The 25,615-nt window shown below is 48.3% G+C and overlaps 1 protein-coding gene across 1 annotated transcript; it reads left to right on the forward strand.

Annotated features, from left to right (window-relative positions):
- Positions 1-25,615, forward strand: ccdc180 (coiled-coil domain containing 180). Its single transcript, XM_078171123.1, has 37 exons — positions 1-972; positions 2,004-2,101; positions 2,228-2,319; positions 2,634-2,743; positions 2,816-2,935; positions 3,113-3,223; positions 3,532-3,627; positions 4,909-5,072; positions 5,173-5,391; positions 5,467-5,540; positions 5,643-5,731; positions 6,718-6,837; positions 6,947-7,120; positions 7,220-7,335; positions 7,541-7,667; positions 7,911-7,965; positions 8,043-8,155; positions 8,608-8,777; positions 8,860-9,029; positions 14,171-14,351; positions 14,434-14,580; positions 14,712-14,856; positions 14,936-15,052; positions 18,133-18,210; positions 19,673-19,756; positions 19,882-20,018; positions 20,101-20,150; positions 21,828-21,888; positions 21,977-22,054; positions 22,141-22,207; positions 22,310-22,451; positions 22,781-22,941; positions 23,035-23,160; positions 23,255-23,351; positions 24,800-24,884; positions 25,011-25,137; positions 25,251-25,615. Exons 1-37 carry the CDS (start codon positions 913-915, stop codon positions 25,383-25,385), a joined length of 4,296 nt encoding a protein of 1,431 aa, XP_078027249.1. The 5' UTR covers positions 1-912; the 3' UTR covers positions 25,386-25,615.

The raw sequence follows: 25,615 nt of genomic DNA on the forward strand, positions 1-25,615 counted from the left end.
TTTGGCTTTTTGGGGTGTTTGTTATGTTTTGTTTTGTTTTATACATTTTTGGTGATTTTTTTTTTCGCAGAATTTTTTGCTCTGTAAAACTTTGTGCAGATTTTGACATGTTATCTGTAAAAATCTGTCGTTTTCTTTTCTTTAAAATATGTTGGTAATTGTTATTTTTACCATTTATCATAATAAGAAACTGTAACAGAAATTATCATTAGACTTTCAGATTTCCAACGGTCCTTGGACACGTCATGTGTGACAAACACTTCAGGCAGGAAATCAGAATCACTTTGTTCTACGTCTCATTTAAAATCTGTCTGTTAACATGACAAGAGTGAAAAACTGAGACTTTTTAAACTTTTAACTTTCAAACATGAAAAATCTTAAAACTAATTTATGTTGTAGGGGGTCACACCTCAGCCCCCCTTCCTCTGATAAGTACAGAACACTCCCTTACTGTCTTTTCTCTGTAGTCACGTGTGGCCCTTCAGATAAATCTGGGGGCCCCATGGGGGGCTCCCGACCCACAGGTTGTGAACACCTGGTCTAAAGGGACAGTTCACCTCATTAAAGACATGTCATGTTAAACTCTGACTCCGTTTTTTTTTCTTCAGCAGCTGTTTAAAGTGATTTTTCTAGAGTAGCAGGATGTACAATTTTCTTCGCGGACATTGAACGTTGCAAAGCGTTCGGCACGCTCGTTGTCATGGTGACGGAGAAACACAAACGTCCGTTGATAGAAGCAGGAACCGACAGTCTGACTTTAACGGACTTTTTACGATGACGACCGGAGAGAAAAACATTTTCCACCGAACAGATTAATTTCAACGAGGAATAACAGACCTCCAGCCCGGGGAACAGACCTCCAGCCCGGGTCCGGTTCGACCTGGTGGGGCTAACTGCCGTTAAATCACCGGTATGTGTGAGAGCAGAGCGGTGCCCAGCGGGAAGGTTTACCGGCAGCTGTTTGACGCTCAGGTGGGTCACAGTTCAAAGGTCATTGAGTTCCTGTCACTCTGCAGCAGGTTACACCTCTACATGTTTCTGACGTCACAGCCTTTTCACTTCCTGTCACTGTGTTTGATTTGTTGATGTTCTCACATTTAAACCTTGTGTCAGTGTCTCAGTGAAGGTTAAAGGTCCCAGTGTGACCGTCTCCAGGTTCAGACCTCAAACAGGTGGACAGATAGTTACCTGCAGGAGCAGTGATGTCACAGTGTGATGTTATTTCAACACCTGGATGACATCATCAGTTCTCTCCACTGAACTTTAACGAGCTCTGTGTAGCCTCGCGTCACCAGGCTCTTCACGTACGGCGCAGAGCGTGGTTTCCATTCACTCTGAATTTTGTCTGGATTCTGGTTCTGGTCTAGAGCGCGGATCCGGAATTCACCAAATTCATCAAAGTAAAAGTGTTCACCAAAGTAAAGCTTTAAATTCTGGCGCACCATCATTTTGGGGTGATGAGGGGTGTAAGAAAATCAATTAACTTGGGGTGTCGGTGGCTTAGTGGTAGAGCAGGCGCCCCATGTACAAGGCTGTAGCTGCAGTGGCCCGGGTTTGACTCCAGCCTGTGGCCCTTCGCTGCATGTCTCTCTCTCTCCCTCCCTTTCACACTTGTCTGTCCTATACATTTAAGGCCAAAATGCCCCAAAAAATATCTTTAAAAAATAAATAAATAAAATCGATCAATTTAATGGCTTGGGGCTTTTCTTGTAAATTATATTCTTTAAATTTTTCACCGCATTTTTATTAGCTTGGTGCTTTTATTTTGACGGAAAGGCGCATCCATCGAATTCCGGATCCTGTCTCACTCGCCCTGGTTCCGGTTCCTTACCAAAACGGCCACTAACGGCCCCAGACTAAGTTACAGTAGCTGTGAGCTGGTGCGCAGGCTCCACCCACTGGTGGGCGTGGTGACCCACAGTTCAGATTGATTTGTGGTACTGAGCTCTGATTGGCTGCTGTGATTCACACTGACTGTGTGTTCCTGTTTGTGTGTTTTGTAGGTCCAGCTGTCCAGATCTCTGCTGGCTGGACGCAAAGACACAAGGACAGACTGTCTGTCTGCGGAGGACAGCGTCACACACTGCAGCACGACCAGCAGGTAGACAGACAGACAGACAGACAGACAGACAGACAGAGGGACGCTCACTCCGTTGTCTGGCGTGTACTGTACATCCATGAATAACATATTCAACATCATGTCTCCGTCTGTCCGTCTGTCCATCAGGTTGTTGTGTCCTCCCTCCAGCAGGGGGCAGCAGGTGGATGATGATGATGATGATGACGTTGATGATGTCAGCAGACTTCCTGACTCTGTGGGTTCGTATCTGATATAATCATATATAAATAAATGTCGTCACAGATCCTGAAGTGGACACTACGTGACCTGTGACCTCAGACGTCACCTGGAATATTACCCAGAATCCATCAGGATGTGACCTCTGTACAGACGATCAGACTCCTGTGAGATGAGTGAGGGCTGAAATATGTCTCATTGGTCATTTGTACAGACTTTACGTAGAGACATTGAACACATCACAGTGTCTCAGTCTGCAGGTGAGGAGTTTCACAGGTTCACTGATGTTTTCAGTCCTCACAGCTGAAGCTCCACCCCCTCTCTGTCTCTCCTTCAGTGGTCGATCAGCCGAGCTCTGACATCATCGAACGACTGACGGAGAGAAAAAACAAAAAACACAAAGAAGCTCTGAAACAGCTGGAGACAGAACTCACACACCTGTCACAGGTACGTATAAACTACACCTGAGTTAGCTCAGGTTAGAGCAGTGTGTGTACTAATTTACATATTGTGTTTCAGGAGTGTGAGTCTCAGGCGAGGACCATCAGTGTGGAGCTGCTGTCCTCTCTGCAGGACGTGGACCTCAGACTGAACAACCTGAAGGACAGAATGGAACACCTGGATCACCTCAGCGTGCAGGTACAGGGGGCGTGTCCTCTGAGGGAGCTTGTATGATGATGGAGCTGCTGCAATATGACAGACTCTCTTCAGGAGCTGTGATCAAAGCTCTTGAATATTTGTAACTAAATTGATCTTTTGGGGCAAAAAACTTAATAAACATCCTGACTGACAATGTGATTGTGTGTGTGTGTGTAGGAGGTGTGTGTTCTCTGGGAGGAGGTGGAGGAGGAGGTGAAGATGAAGAAGATCAGAATCATGGAGCTGAACCACAAACTCACTGAATCAGAGACTCAGCGAGCCGCCAAGGTCAGACAGCAGCAGCTCCTCCTCAGGAAGGACATGAACATAAAGTTTAGATTTATCATCTGATTTTATACAAACTTAATTTAACAGGTGAACAAGCTGCTGATAACAACAAACTAAATCAAATTCAGTTCATGTGATCAAAGATAAATATTAAAAATAAGTTTACATGAATCACATTTTTAAAACCCTCAGAGAGAGGAAGATAAACTGCAGTTCAGTGGTTCTTTACATTTAATAAAAACATTATATTTATATTTTACAGACATTCTTTATCAGGTGAGTCTTTATTTCCTACTTTTGTCCTGTAGATTAAATTCGTGCTCAGGACGTTCCTCCACCTGCTGCAGAAGATCAACTTCCTGTCTCCACCTGACGTCTGCAGACTGGTTCATGCCGAGGCCACGGTAACTCTCTGACCTTTGACCTCTGAACCCGGGAAACATCCACCTGTACAGCCGGCAAGCCGCCATTTTAGACGTGCATGTGCGAGTATCAGACCCTCAGTTTGATCCTTGAATATATATTTAAGATGGTTGTAAATATAACGTTAGCCTTGTGTTTGTTTAAAGTTAAAGTAGAAAACTTTACTGCTACCTAGCGCACTAGCTCGTTAGCTAACACTGTCTCCTGATCAGCTCCTGGATCCTGGATCATGACAGAACATAGGATCATTTTAGGAGCTCTGAGAGGAGACGTGTTCTGTGTTCAGATGATCAAACAGACGATGGATCATTCATGTTTGTTTCAGGCTGCAGCGTTAGCTCGCTGAAAAGTTTACACTCTAATATGTTGATTGAAAACATCTCCGTCTGCCGTCTGTCTTGGATTAGTGCTGAAATGATCCGGAAGACAAGACCGTCCGTCCTGAGGACAGGGACATGAAATCCCCGGAGAGCAAATAAGACAAGCGTCCTGACTCTGAGCTCCTGAACAGCCTCCATCAGACCTGCTGACCCAGGCTGTGATGTGCTCCTCCACTACAAGAACCAGAGGGAGGGCGGGACGTCAGTGGGCGGGGTCTGTCGGCTTTCCTCTAGTGTCCACACACCCCTGGATGTGGAGACATGGACATGGTCTTTTTTGTCCCTGGAGGTTTTGTGTCCCTGTCCTCAGACAGACGGAGTCGTCCCTCCGAAACATCCTTTCCAACATTAACCCTCGCCAGAGTATCAACACACGGCAACGTTTTAAATCATTTAAAAGTGAAAACAGATGAATTTACAGCTAACTTAGCTAGCATGCTAGCTGCAGTAGCTAACTTAGAAACTCAGAAACAAACAGCTATGATCCATTGTCCGTTAACTGTCCAATAATTCAAACACATAACACGTTATCTCACGGTGGGCCTCCTGTAACGAGCAGTGGTTGAAGTTACTATTTCCTGTTATGATCGGGGAGTTGATACACAGATGCTAACAAGCGCTAGCATAGCTAGCTAGTTGAAATGTTGACTCCTCCCACTGCTGTGAAGTGATTGGCCGAAATAAAACCTTGTAAGTGTTTGACTGACAGGGGATTTTGAGCCTCTGATTGGCCACATTAAAAAAAGATTGACAGATACCCCGCCCTCTCAAACTCACGCATGAGCACGTTTAAAACGTTTGCTCTCTGGCTCTGCAGGGTGATGACCTTACTGACCCCTGACCCCTGACCTCTGACCATCACACTTCTTCTCTGCGTCCCAGATGTTGAATCAGTCTCTCCTGGCGAACCGTCGCAGCGTGGCTCGTCTGCTGCTACTCCTTCAGGAGGAGAACCTGCAGCAGGAGTCACTCCTCCACCTGCACTGGGAGGACTGTCTGAGCCGCTGGAGGAGGAGTCGGGTCATCGAGGTTATAGACCGCTTCAGGTGGGTGGAACCAGGTTATAGACAGGTCCGATGATAATGCAGCAGTATGAGTAGAAACACTGTCGTACTGCAGTTTGTGTCAGCTGTGTTTTTGTTGTAGGAGGCTCTGCTGCAGTGACGAGGAGCAGCAGCTGGTCTCAGGTCAGGTGGACTCAGGTCAGCTGGTCTCAGGTCAGCTGGTCTCAGGTCAGGTGGACTCAGGTCAGCTGGTCTCAGGTCAGCTGGTCTCAGGTCAGGTGGACTCAGGTCAGCTGGTCTCAGGTCAGCTGGTGATGCAAGACCTGACAGGACAACGTGATGACATCATCTCTAAGATCAGGTAACAACAGAGACTCTGTCTTCTGATTGGTTCAGTTTGTTTGGTTCAGACATCCAATCAGTGTCTGTGTTTCAGCTCTCTGGTCCCGCCCTCCACTGCTCTGGTCTCTGATTGGTCAAACCAGCTGACAGCCGTCAATCAACAGATCGGTAACACACCTGTGTTTGTGTTTCCATCCACCTGTTTATTTTACTGTGGAGCCTCTTCACATCAATGTGTGTGTGTGTGTGTGTGTGTGTGCGTGTGTTCAGACAGTCTCCACACTGACTTCCTCCATCAGCTGCGGTGCTGTTATGAACAGAAGTGGCAGGATCGACTGGCTGAGGTGGAGCGCTGTAAGGTAACAAACACACATTATATTTTAATCTATGAAAGTTCGATATACTAGATTAAATTATATCATAGTAAGTTATAGATCATCCATCCGTCCTCATCATCTTATCGGGGTCTCAGGAGCAGCAGGCTTAACAAGGTATTCCAGACATCCCTCTCCTCAGAGACACTTCCCAGCTCGTCCTGGAGGATCCTGAGGGCAGACACCCTACAAAAGAAACTCATTTCGGCCACTGGATCCTGTCCATGAATATCACAAACAGAATCAGAGACAAGGATGACTGGATGGACAAACTCCCATTACCTCCTTTAGCAGCCTTGCAAGATTAAAGAGCTGGTCCACTGGTCCACTGGTCCACTGGTCCACGGCCAGGAGAGACTCTGGATGAGAGTTCCCTGAGTCTTCAGGCTCTGCCTCCTCCACAGAGGATGTGCTGGTCAGGTTCAGGTGTTCCTCAAAGTGCTCCTTCCACCTCTCAACAATATCCCCAGTCTTTCCCCACCAGAGAGGTGATGTTTCACATCCTCAAAGCCAGTCTGTGATTCCAGGGGTCAGCACGCTTATATCCCCGCCTTCACCTGCCGCCCAGCTCACGCTGCACATTACCCCAACACCCGTCCCTGTGAGTGATAGCTCTGTGTTGTTCTTTCAGGGTGTGGCGGCTGAGCCCTGCGGATCAAGGCTCGGCCACCAGATGCTCGCTGGCTCCCCTTGCAGGTCTGGCTCCATGAGGGGGGTCCGTTTCCATTTAACGTGCCAGATGCTGCAGCTTGTTTTTTTTAAGATTCATATGGGGTTTGTGTTAAATATGAAGTTATCTGATGATAAATCACATTAGGTTAAATAACACAGACCTGTTTCAGTCACAGACTGAAAGACAACGGTCCGAGAGGCAAATATTAAAATCTGACCTGGTGTCAGTTCAGGTCACATGAGGAGGTGTTGGTATTGATTATTATTATTATTGTTGTTTTCATCATGGTCTCCTGCAGGAGGCGCTTTCTGCTCTGCAGCTGGCTGAGGAGGAGGTGAACAACATCGTCAGCTCTCAGCTCCTCATTCTGATTGGACAACACCAGAGACAAGATGAAGAGCGATTGGCTGCTTTAGATGTCAGTCACATACAGACCTTTCTGAGAATTCACATTTCACCGACTCAACAGCTGTAACCTGACCTGCCTGTCTGTCTGTCGGTCTGTCTGTCTGTCTGTCTGTCTGCAGCTGTGTTGTGACTCTGTGGCCCGTCACGCCTTCAGTATCAGCAGGTGTGTGTTTGTTGTGATGCAAGGAGCAGCGTTGCAATGGGAGACACACAACCACAGGTTAGAGAGGAAGAAGGAAGACCTACAACAACACCTGGACGACCTCAGACACACACAGCAGCAACACATACAGGTGAGTCTGAACACAGCAACACACACAGGTGAGCCCCTGAAATGGTATGTGTCAGCTGGTTGGCGGCTCTCCCATGATGTTTTGCTGTTGTGTTGTCAGAGGAAGAAGGTGCGTCTGGACGACCTGCTGAGACGACTCCGGCAGGAGGGCAGTGAGGAGGCTCTGAAGAGGTCTCTGGACAAAACTGTCCACTACCTGCAAGATGTCAAATCCAGGTAGTGCAGGACACATGCTAATGCTAATGCTAATGTAGAGTTAGCCTCCACTGTGTGTGACTGCAGGGATCAAACATTCAGCTCTCAGATCAGTTCAAATATCTACAGACTTTATTTTAGGTGGAGAAACAGAAACAAGGCTTTTAATGTGAAGGTGTAGAGTTTCACTTCCTCTGTGTGTGTGTGTGTGTGTGTGCGCGCGCAGCTGTGGACAGTGTGTCTCTGATCAGTGGGAGGTGTTGAATCGTCTCCCCTCAGTCCTCCTGGAGGAGCTCCTCTCCTACAGCAGCAGCCTCAGCTCTTTCTTCCACCTCGACCACACCTACAAACCGGTAAACATGGCAACAAACCAGCCCCCATCTCTCAGTTATAGTACAGTCATGTGTCCACACTGATGAGCTAACAGATGTTAGTACTCTGTGACAAACAAAAACAAACAAATCAAAAACACATTGACTTCAAGATGAGGGAACTGAAAGTGCTAACATGCTAACATGCTAACTCATTTCCTGGTTAAAGGACTCTTCCTGGAGTAAACAGTGAGCGGACAATAATAAACTGATCTTCCTCCTCAGAGTCCAGAAGAATTGCAGAAGCTCCACCCATCATCCACCCTCTCCACCCAGTCAGGTCAGTCTGTGGTCAGCGATAAACTGGTCCTGGTGTTAAAGTGGTTTGTTCCAGTCTGAACTGGTCTGTTTGTGTAGAAACCAGTGGCGGAGCTGAAACACAGAAACCAGAGGAGACGCCACAGAGTCGTCCAATCAGATGTCAGAATGACACTGACCCCACCCAGCCCTCTCAGGATTGGCTGACTGAGGTGAAATTTTGATTATTATTCGAAGTTTATTAAGGATAAACCCCTTGAGATGCATCATCTCATTTTTAAGGGGCGCTGATGCAACAACGTAAACAGATGACATTACAAAACAATACGCCAAACATTTCACAAATAACCGCCCAAAACAGGCCAGTTACAACAAAGACAGGACAATACAGGTAACACCCAACAATTAAAACAAGTCACAATAGCGCATTGGAGAAATAAGTACACAGATAACTACAAGAGAATAGCCTAAGAAAAGAGAGAGAGACAAAAAGCAAAGTGAGTGGTATGCCATTACATTTCCAAGATAATGAATCGTAAAACGTAAAACAGATTATTGATTTATTGATCAATGATCGATCAACAACGATCCAAAATCTGATCGGTCCAGAACAAACACGTGTGTGTGTGTGTGTGTGTGTGTGTGTGTGTGTGTGTTTGTGCAGGCGGAGTCCTCTCTCCTGGATCTCTGTGACACCAGTAGTGATGTCACATTTACATCACCCAGTGGTGTGACCTATAGTGGCCCCACCTTCAGATGCCCCACCCTCAACCTGCAGCAGAAAACTCACCTGAGTCTGTTTCCTGTGGAGCTGCTCACAGACAACCTGAACAGGTACACACACACACACACACACACACACACACATCACCATGGCGACAGAAGAGCGTCCTGACCATGTGTGTGTGATGTCCAGGATGAGGACTCTGTTCTTTGATCACCTGGAGCAGCGTTTCCATGATGTACTCAGCTGGGGCGTTGCCACGGTTACAGACAGGAAGGAGGTGGTGCGTTTGGAGCAGGAGGTCCAACTGCAGCAGCTGAACCCTGAACACATCGAGAACCACATATACCAACAACGACTGGGTAACACACACACACACACACACACACAGGGCTAACTGTTTGCATCACACTGCTAACTTTACTTAAAGGTTATTAATGAGTTTAACAACAGTTGAGCTGTTTCAGTGTTGGTGTGAGTTTGTCAGGACTGGCAAGTTAAACTCTTTGGTGTAGGACATTAGCCGCCGCTGCTATGTTAGATCGTGCTAATGGGCAGACGGCAAGCTGACTCTGAGCTCAGTGACATTCCTTCAGAGCTGCGTCTAACCTGTGTAATGTTAACGGCAGCGACAGACAGTTAGCTGATTTTTCTCATGTTACCCTTCAGTTTATGGTTTAATGGGCTAATTAAAACCTGGTTCAATAAATGAATTCCAAACTGCTCTTGTTTTCTGTTGTTGGCCATTTTACATTCCTGTTCTTACTTCAGACTTTTTATTTTTAAAGTACTGGAGTACTTTATAAGAATTTAATGCATTTACTCGAATATGGAAGTTACTTAAAATGCCCATCAACCAGTTTACCTCTGGTGAAGACAGCTTGCCTGTCTGCTGTCAGTCAGCCTGGTGAAGACAGTTTGCCTGTCTGCTGTCAGTCAGCCTGGTGAAGACAGTTTGTCTGTCTGTTGTCAGTCAGCCTGGTGAAGACAGTTTGTCTGTCTTGTCAGTCAGCCTGGTGAAGACAGTTTGCCTGTCTGCTGTCAGTCAGCCTGGTGAAGACAGTTTGTCTGCTGTCAGTCAGCCTGGTGAAGACAGTTTGTCTGCTGTCAGTCAGCCTGGTGAAGACAGTTTGTCTGTTTGTTGTCAGTCAGCCTGGTGAAGACAGTTTGTCTGCTGTCAGTCAGCCTGGTGAAGACAGTTTGTCTGTCTGCTGTCAGTCAGCCTGGTGAAGACAGTTTGTCTGTCTGCTGTCAGTCAGCCTGGTGAAGACAGTTTGTCTGTCTGCTGTCAGTCAGCCTGGTGAAGACAGTTTGCCTGTCTGCTGTCAGTCAGCCTGGTGAAGACAGTTTGCCTGTCTGCTGTCAGTCAGCCTGGTGAAGACAGTTTGTCTGCTGGCAGTCAGCCTGGTGAAGACAGTTTGCCTGTCTGCTGTCAGTCAGCCTGGTGAAGACAGTTTGTCTGTTTGTTGTCAGTCAGCCTGGTGAAGACAGTTTGTCTGTCTGCTGTCAGTCAGCCTGGTGAAGACAGTTTGTCTGTTTGTTGTCAGTCAGCCTGGTGAAGACAGTTTGTCTGTTTGTTGTCAGTCAGCCTGGTGAAGACAGTTTGTCTGTTTGTTGTCAGTCAGCCTGGTGAAGACAGTTTGTCTGTTTGCTGTCAGTCAGCCTGGTGAAGACAGTTTGTCTGTTTGTTGTCAGTCAGCCTGGTGAAGACAGTTTGTCTGTTTGCTGTCAGTCAGCCTGGTGAAGACAGTTTGTCTGTCTGCTGTCAGTCAGCCTGGTGAAGACAGTTTGTCTGCTGTCAGTCAGCCTGGTGAAGACAGTTTGTCTGTCTGCTGTCAGTCAGCCTGGTGAAGACAGTTTGTCTGCTGTCAGTCAGCCTGGTGAAGACAGTTTGTCTGCTGTCAGTCAGCCTGGTGAAGACAGTTTGTCTGTTTGTTGTCAGTCAGCCTGGTGAAGACAGTTTGTCTGTCTGTTGTCAGTCAGCCTGGTGAAGACAGTTTGTCTGTTTGTTGTCAGTCAGCCTGGTGAAGACAGTTTGTCTGCTGGCAGTCAGCCTGGTGAAGACAGTTTGTCTGTCTGCTGTCAGTCAGCCTGGTGAAGACAGTTTGTCAGTCTGCTGTCAGTCAGCCTGGTGAAGACAGTTTGCCTGTCTGCTGTCAGTCAGCCTGGTGAAGACAGTTTGTCTGCTGTCAGTCAGCCTGGTGAAGACAGTTTGCCTGTCTGCTGTCAGTCAGCCTGGTGAAGACAGTTTGTCTGTTTGTTGTCAGTCAGCCTAGTGAAGACAGTTTGTCTGCTGTCAGTCAGCCTGGTGAAGACAGTTTGTCTGCTGGCAGTCAGCCTGGTGAAGACAGTTTGTCTGTCTGCTGTCAGTCAGCCTGGTGAAGACAGTTTGTCTGCTGTCAGTCAGCCTGGTGAAGATAGTTTGTCTGTCTGCTGTCAGTCAGCCTGGTGAAGACAGTTTGTCTGCTGTCAGTCAGCCTGGTGAAGACAGTTTGTCTGTCTGCTGTCAGTCAGCCTGGTGAAGACAGTTTGTCTGTCTGCTGTCAGTCAGCCTGGTGAAGACAGTTTGTCTGTTTGTTGTCAGTCAGCCTGGTGAAGACAGTTTGTCTGTTTGTTGTCAGTCAGCCTGGTGAAGACAGTTTGTCTGCTGTCAGTCAGCCTGGTGAAGACAGTTTGTCTGTTTGTTGTCAGTCAGCCTGGTGAAGACAGTTTGTCTGTTTGCTGTCAGTCAGCCTGGTGAAGACAGTTTGTCTGTTTGTTGTCAGTCAGCCTGGTGAAGACAGTTTGTCTGTTTGTTGTCAGTCAGCCTGGTGAAGACAGTTTGTCTGTTTGCTGTCAGTCAGCCTGGTGAAGACAGTTTGTCTGTTTGTTGTCAGTCAGCCTGGTGAAGACAGTTTGTCTGTTTGCTGTCAGTCAGCCTGGTGAAGACAGTTTGTCTGTCTGCTGTCAGTCAGCCTGGTGAAGACAGTTTGTCTGCTGTCAGTCAGCCTGGTGAAGACAGTTTGTCTGTCTGCTGTCAGTCAGCCTGGTGAAGACAGTTTGTCTGCTGTCAGTCAGCCTGGTGAAGACAGTTTGTCTGCTGGCAGTCAGCCTGGTGAAGACAGTTTGTCTGTCTGTTGTCAGTCAGCCTGGTGAAGACAGTTTGTCTGTCTGCTGTCAGTCAGCCTGGTGAAGACAGTTTGTCTGTCTGCTGTCAGTCAGCCTGGTGAAGACAGTTTGTCTGTCTGCTGTCAGTCAGCCTGGTGAAGACAGTTTGTCTGTTTGTTGTCAGTCAGCCTGGTGAAGACAGTTTGTCTGTCTGCTGTCAGTCAGCCTGGTGAAGACAGTTTGTCTGCTGTCAGTCAGCCTGGTGAAGACAGTTTGTCTGTCTGCTGTCAGTCAGCCTGGTGAAGACAGTTTGTCTGTTTGCTGTCAGTCAGCCTGGTGAAGACAGTTTGTCTGTCTGCTGTCAGTCAGCCTGGTGAAGACAGTTTGTCTGTTTGTTGTCAGTCAGCCTGGTGAAGACAGTTTGTCTGTTTGCTGTCAGTCAGCCTGGTGAAGACAGTTTGTCTGTCTGCTGTCAGTCAGCCTGGTGAAGACAGTTTGTCTGTCTGCTGTCAGTCAGCCTGGTGAAGACAGTTTGTCTGTTTGTTGTCAGTCAGCCTGGTGAAGACAGTTTGTCTGTTTGCTGTCAGTCAGCCTGGTGAAGACAGTTTGTCTGCTGTCAGTCAGCCTGGTGAAGACAGTTTGTCTGCTGTCAGTCAGCCTGGTGAAGACAGTTTGTCTGCTGGCAGTCAGCCTGGTGAAGACAGTTTGTCTGTCTGTTGTCAGTCAGCCTGGTGAAGACAGTTTGTCTGTCTCCTGTCAGTCAGCCTGGTGAAGACAGTTTGTCTGTTTGTTGTCAGTCAGCCTGGTGAAGACAGTTTGTCTGTCTGTTGTCAGTCAACCTGGTGAAGACAGTTTGTCTGTTTGTTGTCAGTCAGCCTGGTGAAGACAGTTTGTCTGTTTGTTGTCAGTCAGCCTGGTGAAGACAGTTTGTCTGCTGTCAGTCAGCCTGGTGAAGACAGTTTGTCTGTCTGCTGTCAGTCAGCCTGGTGAAGACAGTTTGTCTGTTTGCTGTCAGTTAGCCTGGTGAAGACAGTTTGTCTGTTTGCTGTCAGTCAGCCTGGTGAAGACAGTTTGTCTGTTTGTTGTCAGTCAGCCTGGTGAAGACAGTTTGTCTGTCTTGTCAGTCTGTCTTGTCAGTCAGCCTGGTGAAGACAGTTTGTCTGTCTTGTCAGTCAGCCTGGTGAAGACAGTTTGTCTGTCTGCTGTCAGTCAGCCTGGTGAAGACAGTTTGTCTGTTTGCTGTCAGTCAGCCTGGTGAAGACAGTTTGTCTGTTTGTTGTCAGTCAGCCTGGTGAAGACAGTTTGTCTGTTTGCTGTCAGTCAGCCTGGTGAAGACAGTTTGTCTGTCTTGTCAGTCAGCCTGGTGAAGACAGTTTGTCTGTCTGTTGTCAGTCAGCCTGGTGAAGACAGTTTGTCTGTCTTGTCAGTCAGCCTGGTGAAGACAGTTTGTCTGTCTTGTCAGTCAGCCTGGTGAAGACAGTTTGTCTGTCTCCTGTCAGTCAGCCTGGTGAAGACAGTTTGTCTGTTTGTTGTCAGTCAGCCTGGTGAAGACAGTTTGTCTGTCTGTTGTCAGTCAACCTGGTGAAGACAGTTTGTCTGTTTGTTGTCAGTCAGCCTGGTGAAGACAGTTTGTCTGTTTGTTGTCAGTCAGCCTGGTGAAGACAGTTTGTCTGCTGTCAGTCAGCCTGGTGAAGACAGTTTGTCTGTCTGCTGTCAGTCAGCCTGGTGAAGACAGTTTGTCTGTTTGCTGTCAGTTAGCCTGGTGAAGACAGTTTGTCTGTTTGCTGTCAGTCAGCCTGGTGAAGACAGTTTGTCTGTCTTGTCAGTCAGCCTGGTGAAGACAGTTTGTCTGTCTTGTCAGTCTGTCTTGTCAGTCAGCCTGGTGAAGACAGTTTGTCTGTCTTGTCAGTCAGCCTGGTCAAGACAGTTTGTCTGTCTGCTGTCAGTCAGCCTGGTGAAGACAGTTTGTCTGTTTGCTGTCAGTCAGCCTGGTGAAGACAGTTTGTCTGTTTGTTGTCAGTCAGCCTGGTGAAGACAGTTTGTCTGTTTGCTGTCAGTCAGCCTGGTGAAGACAGTTTGTCTGTCTTGTCAGTCAGCCTGGTGAAGACAGTTTGTCTGTCTGTTGTCAGTCAGCCTGGTGAAGACAGTTTGTCTGTCTTGTCAGTCAGCCTGGTGAAGACAGTTTGTCTGTCTTGTCAGTCAGCCTGGTGAAGACAGTTTGTCTGTTTTTTTTGTCCTCTCAGCTCTGCAGGAGCTCCTGCTGACAGACAGCTGCTTCTGAGAACAGAGATGGTCACAGTCAGTGTGGATTTAAAACTACTGTCACCATGGTGACAATACAAACGGTACCAATCACATCGTACAATAACACATGACGGTGTGTGTCTGTATCTGTGTCTGTGTGTGTGTGTGTTAGCTGAGCTGCAGCTCCACAGACAGCAGGTGGACACTCACTGTGAGGAGGTGTCAGCTGTGTTGGACTCCTGCAGGGAGGAGCTGCAAGAGCTGCAGACCTCCATCAGCAGGAGGAACCAGGAGTTCACTGTCAGTCTATCCAACATGGAGGAGGATAACCAGTCAGCTGACAGCCGTCAATGGTAACGACTGATCCATGGTCAGCTGACAATCTGTTTACACTGTGTTACTACACCCTGTCTGTCTGTTTGTCTGTCTCTGTAGGCTGGAGGCTATTAGCTCTGCCCTGCAAGACTGTCTGGATCAACATATTAAAGACACCCAGCAGATTCAGACATACTTCAGACGGAGCGTCCAGCTCAGACTGCAGGAGGTCAGAAACAAAACGACACACCTCCTCACCTCCTTCAGGTAACAGCTGGAACACCTGCAGGAGTCACCTGACAGGAGTCACCTGCAGGAGTCACCTGAAAGAGTCACCTGACAGGAGTCACCTGCGGGAGTCACCTAACAGGAGTCACCTGACATCTGTCCTCCCTCAGGCTGTTCAGTGAAGGAGGAGACTTTGCTCCTCAGGAGGTGAAGCAGTTCCAGAGGAGGCTGAAGGAGGAGACCAGACAGATGAGGGTGACAGAGGAGTCCATCTTCTCTGAGCTGGAGCTGTTTGAGTCTCAGAGTTTACAGCAGGTCTGAACTTTAACAGAGACTCAGACTGATTACAGACTCAGAGCTTCGCCCTCAAACTGACCTGTCCCTCCTCCTGCAGATGAAGGAGGCATCTGGACGGGTGGAGGAGAAACTGTCCCTGCTCAGGTCTGAGCTGGAGTTCACGGAGGAGATCCAGAAGATCAGCAGCAGCACACGAATTCAAATCAAGGCACAGGTACCTGTCTGTCTGTCCATCTGTCTGTCTGTCCATCCCTCTCTCTCTCTCGGTCTGTCTCTGTCTGTCCCTCAGAACTCCAGTGTTTCCACTGTAACAGTTCAGGTGTGTTTGGTCACTGGATGTTTAGTGTTCATATAAATCATGAATATAACAGAGGAGCAGGTACCAGTGTGATGGATACAGGATGTTAACAGTACTTAATATTCAATTCAATTTTATTTATAAAGCCCAATATCACAAATCACAATTTGCCTCACAGGGCTTTACAGCATACGACATCCCTCTGTCCTTATGACCCTCACAGCTGATCAGGAAAAAACAGTAGAAAGCTCAGGAAGAGCAACTGAGGAGGGATCCCTCTTCCAGGACGGACAGACGTGCAATAGATGTCGTACAGAACAGATCAGCATAATAAATTAACAGTAATCCACATGACACAATGAGACAGAGACAGAGAGAGAGAGAGAGACAGAGAGAGAGAGAGATGCAGGTAATGACAGTAGCTTACAACAACATTATTGAAAGTAATAATATTATAGTTATAGTTCTGGCTACTGTGGTACAATATGTTGAAAGTATGTATTAATATCTGGCAGTATACATGTGTGACAATAGTCATATGTGTATAATAACAGTAGAAGTATGACTAATGACTAATGATGGCAGCAGCAGCAGGAGGCATCTGGCAGGACCACGGCAGCAGCACAACCACACACGTCACACTATCCAGGAGGAGCTGCCATACCACCTGTGGGACTGGGGAGTACAAAGGCTTGAGAGATATATATACAGTACAGGCCAAAAGTTTGGACACACCTTCTCATTCAATGCGTTTTCTTTATTTTCATGACTATTTACATTGTAGATTCTCACTGAAGGCATCAAAACTATGAATGAACACATGTGGAGTTATGTACTTAACAAAAAAAGGTGAAATAACTGAAAACATGTTTTATATTCTAGTTTCTTCAAAATAGCCACCCTTTGCTCTGATTACTGCTTTGCACACTCTTGGCATTCTCTCCATGAGCTTCAAGAGGTAGTCACCTGAAATGGTTTTCCAACAGTCTTGAAGGAGTTCCCAGAGGTGTTTAGCACTTGTTGGCCCCTTTGCCTTCACTCTGCGGTCCAGCTCACCCCAAACCATCTGGATTGGGTTCAGGTCCGGTGACTGTGGAGGCCAGGTCATCTGCCGCAGCACTCCATCACTCTCCTTCTTGGTCAAATAGCCCTTACACAGCCTGGAGGTGTGTTTGGGGTCATTGTCCTGTTGAAAAATAAATGATCGTCCAACTAAACGCAAACCGGATGGGATGGCATGTCGCTGCAGGATGCTGTGGTAGCCATGCTGGTTCAGTGTGCCTTCAATTTTGAATAAATCCCCAACAGTGTCACCAGCAAAACACCCCCACACCATCACACCTCCTCCTCCATGCTTCACAGTGGGAACCAGGCATGTGGAATCCATCCGTTCACCTTTTCTGCGTCTCACAAAGACACGGCGGTTGGAACCAAAGATCTCAAATTTGGACTCATCAGACCAAAGCACAGATTTCCACTGGTCTAATGTCCATTCCTTGTGTTTCTTGGCCCAAACAAATCTCTTCTGCTTGTTGCCTCTCCTTAGCAGTGGTTTCCTAGCAGCTATTTGACCATGAAGGCCTGATTGGCGCAGTCTCCTCTTAACAGTTGTTCTAGAGATGGGTCTGCTGCTAGAACTCTGTGTGGCATTCATCTGGTCTCTGATCTGAGCTGCTGTTAACTTGCGATTTCTGAGGCTGGTGACTCGGATGAACTTATCCTCAGAAGCAGAGGTGACTCTTGGTCTTCCTTTCCTGGGTCGGTCCTCATGTGTGCCAGTTTGGTTGTAGCGCTTGATGGTTTTTGCGACTCCACTTGGGGACACATTTAAAGTTTTTGCAATTTTCCGGACTGACTGACCTTCATTTCTTAAAGTAATGATGGCCACTGGTTTTTCTTTAGTTAGCTGATTGGTTCTTGCCATAATATGAATTTTAACAGTTGTCCAATAGGGCTGTCGGCTGTGTATTAACCTGACTTCTGCACAACACAACTGATGGTCCCAACCCCATTGATAAAGCAAGAAATTCCACTAATTAACCCTGATAAGGCACACCTGTGAAGTGGAAACCATTTCAGGTGACTACCTCTTGAAGCTCATGGAGAGAATGCCAAGAGTGTGCAAAGCAGTAATCAGAGCAAAGGGTGGCTATTTTGAAGAAACTAGAATATAAAACATGTTTTCAGTTATTTCACCTTTTTTTGTTAAGTACATAACTCCACATGTGTTCATTCATAGTTTTGATGCCTTCAGTGAGAATCTACAATGTAAATAGTCATGAAAATAAAGAAAACGCATTGAATGAGAAGGTGTGTCCAAACTTTTGGCCTGTACTGTACGTTAAGGAACAAGTCTAGTGAACCAAAATGCAGGCAGAGATTCAGACTGGGAGCAGGATCGAGTCAGTGATTTATTAGTAAATATTTGACTGGGGGAGTACTGGGAGTCAAAAGTCTGAGGTAGGGAAGTGGAGCAGGGGAGTTGGCCGAGAGGTTCCAGAGTGGTGAACGGAGTAGATGAGGTCCTGGTGGTTTCTCAGGTGAACAGGTGCTTCAGTGTAGGGGACAGCTGACGTGATTCCAGATGGTTGACAGGTGGAGAAGGAGTGGAGCAGGAGGCAGGAGTCAAACCAGGAGAATGCTGTGGTAGTAACAAGTGAGTCAATAGTGAAGGAGTAACAGAGTGGCTTGAACGTGACTGACTGGTTAGCAGAGTCTACGATCTAGCGACGTGCTGAAGTCGGAGCCTGGTTTTAGAACCTGGAGAAGATTGAACATTAATAGCAGCTGCAGTCAGACTGCTGCACACCAGAGAGAGAGAGAGAGAGAGGAGGCTGCAGCACAGACTGTGACTATATATATATATATATATATATATATATATATATATATATATATGTGTGTGTGTGTGTGTGTACAGTATATGAACAGGGTACAAAATAAATAGAGTATATAGAGTGTGTAGGACAGTCACAGTGTGTGTTTGATCCCTGCAGGCAGCCTGCAGTAACCTGCAGCAGGAGGCCATCACCAGCAGACTGGAGGAACTGAGGAAGATGATGGAGGACACACAGGTACACACTGAACACACAGGTACACACAGGTACACATTGAACACACAGGTACACACTGAACACACAGGTACACACAGGTACACATTGAACACACAGGTACACACAGGTACACACTGAACACACAGGTACACACTGAACACACAGGTACACACTGAACACACAGATACACACTGAACACACAGGTACACACAGGTACACACTGAACACACAGGTACACACAGGTACACATTGAACACAGGTACACACTGAACACACAGGTACACACTGAACACACAGGTACACACTGAACACACAGGTACACACTGTACACACAGGTACACATTGAACACACAGGTACACACAGGTACACACTGAACACACAGGTACACACTGAACACACAGGTACACACTGTACACACAGGTACACACTGTACACACAGGTACACATTGAACACACAGGTACACACAGATACACACTGAACACACAGGTACACACAGGTACACACTGAACACACAGGTACACACAGGTACACATTGAACACAGGTACACACTGAACACACAGGTACACACTGAACACACAGGTACACACTGAACACACAGGTACACATTGAACACAGGTACACACTGAACACACAGGTACACACTGAACACACAGGTACACACTGTACACACAGGTACACATTGAACACACAGGTACACACTGAACACACAGGTACACACAGTTACACATTGAACACACAGGTACACATTGAACACACAGGTATGCACTGTACACACAGGTACACATTGAACACACAGGTACACACTGAACACACAGGTACACACAGGTACACATTGAACACACAGGTACACACTGAACACACAGGTACACACAGGTACACATTGAACACACAGGTACACATTGAACACACAGGTACACACAGGTACACATTGAACATACAGGTACACACTGAACACACAGGTACACACAGGTACACATTGAACACACAGGTACACACAGGTACACACTGAACACACAGGTACACACTGAACACACAGGTACACACTGAACACACAGATACACACTGAACACACAGGTACACACAGGTACACACTGAACACACACTGTACACACAGGTACACATTGAACACACAGGTACACACAGGTACACACTGTACACACAGGTACACACTGAACTCACAGGTACACACAGGTACACATTGAACACACAGGTACACACTGAACACACAGTACACACAGGTACACACAAGTACACACTGAACACACACGTACACACAGGTACACACTGAACACACACGTACACACAGGTACACACTGAACACACACGTACATACAGGTACACATAGTACTACAGCTGTAGTATTTGTGTGTGTGTGTGTTGTCACAGTCATCCTGAATCAGCTCTGTAGTGTAGTTTGATGTGATATGTCAGCTGCTGGTTCAAGCTGTTTTTCTGTCTCTCCGTCCGTCTGTCTGTGCAGGTGTGTACAGATCAGGTGTGTCGTCTCCTGTCCTCAGTCAGTGAAGACCTCAGGAGGCGGAGTCAGTATCTGGACATCTCATTGGTTAGTTTCTCAGCTGTTTCTTTACTCTGAATATCTCCTCTAAACTACTGAGACTACTGAAATCCTGTGATCTACTTTCTGTCTCTGTGGCTGACGACCGCCCGCGTGTGTGTGTGTGTGTTCAGGAGTCCACCCTGCAGGAACGTCGCTCAGCTTGTCATAAATCCAGGACGCAGGTCTGCTCCGCCCTTCCTCAGACGAGCAGGACGGCTGTGGACATCCTCGAAGACCCTTTGGTGGACGTTGTCAAGTCTCTGAGCTGGTAGACACTGCAGGAAGTACAAGTGCTGTGTGTGATACGTGATGATGACGAGAGTGAATGTTTTCTCCTCTGAACCCGTCAGGTTGAGTCTGATCCAGGATCCAGAGGGAGCAGAGAGAGCGCCAGCTGCTGGTAACCTTCTGTTAATAACTGACACATGTCATCAAATATCTGATCAGATTTATGATCCTGACAGTTCCTCTGATTTAAATCATCAGATTTCTAGATGAAGTTTTTAAAATGATTTACTGTAGTATTAGAACTACTTTAATGTCTGTATCAGCTGGTAAAAACTCACGCAACCTGAGGAGGAGCACCTGGAGGAAACCCACACTGACACAGGGAGAACATGTCAGAGCACCTGGAGGAAACCCACACTGACACGGGGAGAACATGTCAGAGCACCTGGAGGAAACCCACACTGACACAGGGAGAACATGTCAGAGCACCTGGAGGAAACCCACGCTGACACAGGGAGAACATGTGGGAGCACCTGGAGGAAACCCACGCTGACACAGGGAGAACATGTGGGAGCACCTGGAGGAAACCCACGCTGACACAGGGAGAACATGTCAGAGCACCTGGAGGAAACCCACGCTGACACAGGGAGAACATGTCAGAGCACCTGGAGGAAACCCACGCTGACACAGGGAGAACATGTCAGAGCACCTGGAGGAATCCCACACTGACACGGGGAGAACATGTGGGAGCACCTGGAGGAAACCCACACTGACACAGGGAGAACATGTCAAAGCACCTGGAGGAAACCCACGCTGACACAGGGAGAACATGTCGGAGCACCTGGAGGAAACCCACGCTGACACGGGGAGAACATGTCAGAGCACCTGGAGGAAACCCACACTGACACAGGGAGAACATGTTAGAGCACCTGGAGGAAGCCCACGCTGACACGGGGAGAACATGTCAGAGCACCTGGAGGAAACCCACGCTGACACAGGGAGAACATGTTAGAGCACCTGGAGGAAGCCCACGCTGACACGGGGAGAACATGTGGGAGCACCTGAAGGAAACCCACGCTGACACAGGGAGAACATGTCAGAGCACCTGGAGGAAACCCACGCTGGCACAGGGAGAACATGTCAGAGCACCTGGAGGAAACCCACGCTGACACGGGGAGAATATGTCAGAGCACCTGGAGGAAACCCACGCTGACACAGGGAGAACATGTCAGAGCACCTGGAGGAAACCCACGCTGTCACAGGGCGAACATGTCAGAGCACCTGGAGGAAACCCACACTGACACAGGGCGAACATGTCAGAGCACCTGGAGGAAACCCACACTGACACAGGGAGAACATGTCAGAGCACCTGGAGGAAACCCACGCTGACACAGGGAGAACATGTCAAAGCACCTGGAGGAAACCCACGCTGACACAGGGAGAACATGTCAGAGCACCTGGAGGAAACCCACACTGACACAGGAAGAACATGTCAGAGCACCTGGAGGAAACCCACGCTGACACGGGGAGAACATGTCAGTGCACCTGGAGGAAACCCACGCTGACACAGGGAGAACATGTCAGAGCACCTGGAGGAAACCCACGCTGACGCAGAGAGAACATGCAAACTCCACACGGAAGGGCTCCCCCACCTCAGGGTTCAAACCAGGAACCCTCTTACTGTGAGGCAACAATGCTAACCAGCCCATGACAGTGGAACAGGTGTATCAGATAGGACCAGGATCAGCAGATGAGCAGATGCAGTCAGACTCTCATTAAAAACATGTCTAAATATAAAACCTTGGACCTGATTAATCTGACAGACTGACAGAAGTCTGTGTGTCCACAGGTCAGAGTCCAACTGTCCCACATGTCCAACAGAGAGGGACAGAGTCTGTCAACACACTGAGGTACGCATACACACACACATACACAGGTAAAGCAGCCTGTCAGTCAGAACTCTGGGCTTACAGTCACTGTCTTTAACCTGTGTGTCAGTGTGAAGAGGAGCTGCAGGTCAGCCAGGTCTAACAGGAGGTTCCAGGTGTTTGGAGCAGAACCAGAGAAGAACCCACAGTGAGTCCCACCTCTCAGTCACCTGCTGATCACCTGTCAATCACCTGACAGTCAATATATTGATCACCTATGTGTTTGTGTCTCAGCTCCCTCAGCTCCACCCTGAACTCTGTGTTGTGGAAAGCCAGTGATGTCCTCCTGCAGGTTGCCAAGGTAACAGAGACGCACTGTCTGTGGAGCGTCTTGACAGGGACATGGATTCATTTCAGCTTTAATGAAACTGTCTGTCTGTCTGTCTGTCTGTCTGTCTGTCAGGACTTCTACCGCTGCGATCGTTGTGGTCTCAGCAAGTTCTTCCTGGTTCCTGACAGTTTGGACCAATGGGCTGACAGCATGCAGCAGAGGCTGCTGGGATTCCAGGAGCAGACCAGGAAGTTTCTGAGCACAAGCAGAGAGGGTAGGAGACACAACTTTCCATGTTCCTAGGATGGCGAAGGAATGACCCGCCCCACTCTCCCCCTGATTGGTTGGATTGGTCAGCCAATCGGGGGGAGAGTGGGGCGGGTCACGGCTTCATCGTGCTAGGAAACAAGTATGTGGAGGCCACCCCCACTGACCACTGCAACCACCAGGACAAGACACACACTGACATGTTATCTTAACCTGTCTGTCTGTCTGTCTCTACCTGTCTCTACCTGTCTGTCTGTCTCTATCTGTCTCAACCTGTCTGTCTGTCTCTACTTGTCTTTACCTGTCTGTCTGTCTCTACCTGTCTGTCGGTCTCAGAGTTGGAGACTCAGCTGTCCATGTTTGAGGAGCTGCTTCACTCTTTACCTGCAGTTTTGATCAGTAACCATGAGCGACAGCAGGTGGCAGGGCTTATAGAGGAGGTGGGCAGAGTCAGACTGAAGATGGAGGAGATGCTGGCGTCCAGCGAGGAGCAGAAGGTCTCACCTGAAGACATTGTCACCTGTCTGTCTTTACCTGTTTGTCTTCACCTGTCTGTCCTCACCTGTCCATTCTCACCTGTCCATTCTCAGCGTGTGAATATCCGTCAGCTGAGAGTGTCTCTCAGAAATGACGAGTTTCAGAGTCTGAACAGCAGAGAGGAGCTAAGACAGCAGCAGCTGCACAGTGCCGTCTGCAGCACACACCAGGAACTACAGGTAGGAGGGGGCAGAGTCTGTGAGACACCTGTTCACATCAGTACCTGTCAGACCTGCAGCAGGGAGTCAGTAACAGGTGTGTTTGTGTGTCCAGGTGTGTGTGCGAGCCAGAGGGGAGGAGTTTGTCACATCATTGGCGTCTCTCACAGAGCAGCTGCTCTCTCAGCTCAACCTCCTGGTCACACCTGAAGGTAACGTCCAGGAAACATTCAGAAATCTTTAAGGTAACATTCAGAAAACATTCAAATAACATTCAGGAAACATTCAGGAAACATTCAGACAACATTCAGGAAACATTCAGAAAACATTCAGGTACTCGTACTCATAGTCGTCCTTGTCATCGTCCGCTTATCCGGGTCCGGGTCGCGGGGGCAGCAGCCTCAGCAAAGAAGCCCAGACAGTCCTCTCCCCAGCCACTTCTGTCAGCTCTTCTGCGGGAACCCCGAGGCGTTCCCAGGCCAGCTGGGTGATGTAATCCCTCCAGCGTGTCCTGGGGCGGCCCCGAGGTCTCCTCCCGGCTGGACGTGCCTGAAACACCTCCTAAGGGAGGCGTCCGGAAGGCATCCTTACCAGATGCCTGAACCACCTCAACTGGCTCCTCTCGATGTGGAGGAGCAGCAGCTCTACTCCGAGTCCCTCCCGGATGTCCGAGCTCCTCACCCTATCTCTAAGGCTGAACCCAGCCACCCTGCGGAGGAAACTCATTTCGGCCACTTGTACTCGCAACCTCATTCTTTCGGTCACTACCCAGAGCTCATGACCATAGGTGAGGGTTGGAACGTAGATCGACCAGTAAATCAAGAGATTTGCTTTTTGGCTAAGCTCCCTCTTCACCACAACGGACCGGTTAAGCGTCCGCATCACTGCTGACGCCGCCCCAATCCACCTGTCAATCTCCCGCTCCATCCTACCCTCACTCATGAACAAGATCCCGAGATACTTAAACTCCTCCACCTGAGGAAGGACCTCCCCCCCGACCTGGAGTGGGCAATCCACCCTTTTCCGGCTGAGGACCATGGCCTCAGACTTGGAGGTGCTGATTCTCATCCCAGCCGCTTCACACTCGGCTGCGAACCGTCCCAGCGAGAGCTGGAAGTCACTGTTCGATGGAGCTAGGAGGACCACGTCATCCACAAAGAGCAGGAACGAGATCTTCTTGTCACCGAACCTGACACCCTCCACCACTCGGCTGCGCCTAGAAATTCTGTCCATGAAAGTTATGAACAGAACCGGTGACAAAGGGCAGCCCTGGCGGAGTCCAACCCTCACCGGGAACAGGTCTGACTTACTGCCGGCCATGCGAACCAGACTCATGCTCCTTTGGTACAGGGACTGGATGGCCCTTAGCAAAGGGCCACCAACCCCATACTCCCGGAGCACCCCCCACAGGATGCCCCTGGGGACATGGTCGTAAGCCTTCTCCAAATCCACAAAACACATGTGGACTGGTTGGGCAAACTCCCATGCCCCCTCCAGCACCCTGGCGAGGGTAAAGAGCTGGTCCACGGTTCTGCGTCCGGGACGAAAACCACATTGCTCCTCCTCAATCTGAGGAGAATTCAGGTAACATTCAGAAAACATTCAGGTTCTGAGCTTTCACTTCAAGTCATTCAGTTGTTTCCTGTTTGTGTTTCCATAGAAACAGAGGCACACAAGCACCAAGACACCGCTGTTACCATTGAGACGGGAGCTGAAACAGGACGGAAACCCTGCACGGTCAGCGGGTAACGTCTGACGTCACAGCTGTGACATCATTACAACAAAGCTCTTTCACAATAAAAGCCTCCAGTTGCTTCACAGTATCAGAGCGTATGTGTGTGTGTGTGTGTGTGTGTGTGTGTGTGTGTCAGGACCTGGCCTGGTATCCCGTACCTGTTGCCATCCAGTGTTACCATGGCAACAACAGCATCCATCACCACGACCAGGTGCACCGTGGGACATCTGGCTGTCATCGAGCAGAGAGATGCTGCTGTGAAGGTACACACACACACACACACACACACACACATAATGTCAGCTAATGTGATTAACGTGTGTGTGTGTGTGTGTGTGTGTGTGTGTATGTGCGCGCGCGTTTGTGTGTGTGTCAGCGGTTCGAGCAGATGGTCAGGTCGGAGCTGTCTCGTTCAGACGACGACAAACGAAGACGACTGAGTGAAATACACACCTGGAACACACACTGGAGACAGCAGATACACACTCTGACACACACACACACACACTAACACACACACTAACACACTGACACACACGCTGTGTAAGCTGAAGTGTGATGGCAGCAGCTGATTGGCTGTTTGCATTGTAGATTGTGATGTCATCAGCTGTGTTGATGTTTGTTAATAAACAGAAGAAGAAGATGGAGGCTCCTTGTTGTGTGTTGTAGTTTCATGTGTCCTCAGACCTCCATCATCAGCTCTACTGGACTACACCATCCATCCATCCATCCATTTAACTA

This window comes from Epinephelus lanceolatus, chromosome 9, assembly GCF_041903045.1.
Source record: "Epinephelus lanceolatus isolate andai-2023 chromosome 9, ASM4190304v1, whole genome shotgun sequence".
NCBI classification, from domain to species: Eukaryota; Metazoa; Chordata; class Actinopteri; order Perciformes; family Serranidae; genus Epinephelus; species Epinephelus lanceolatus.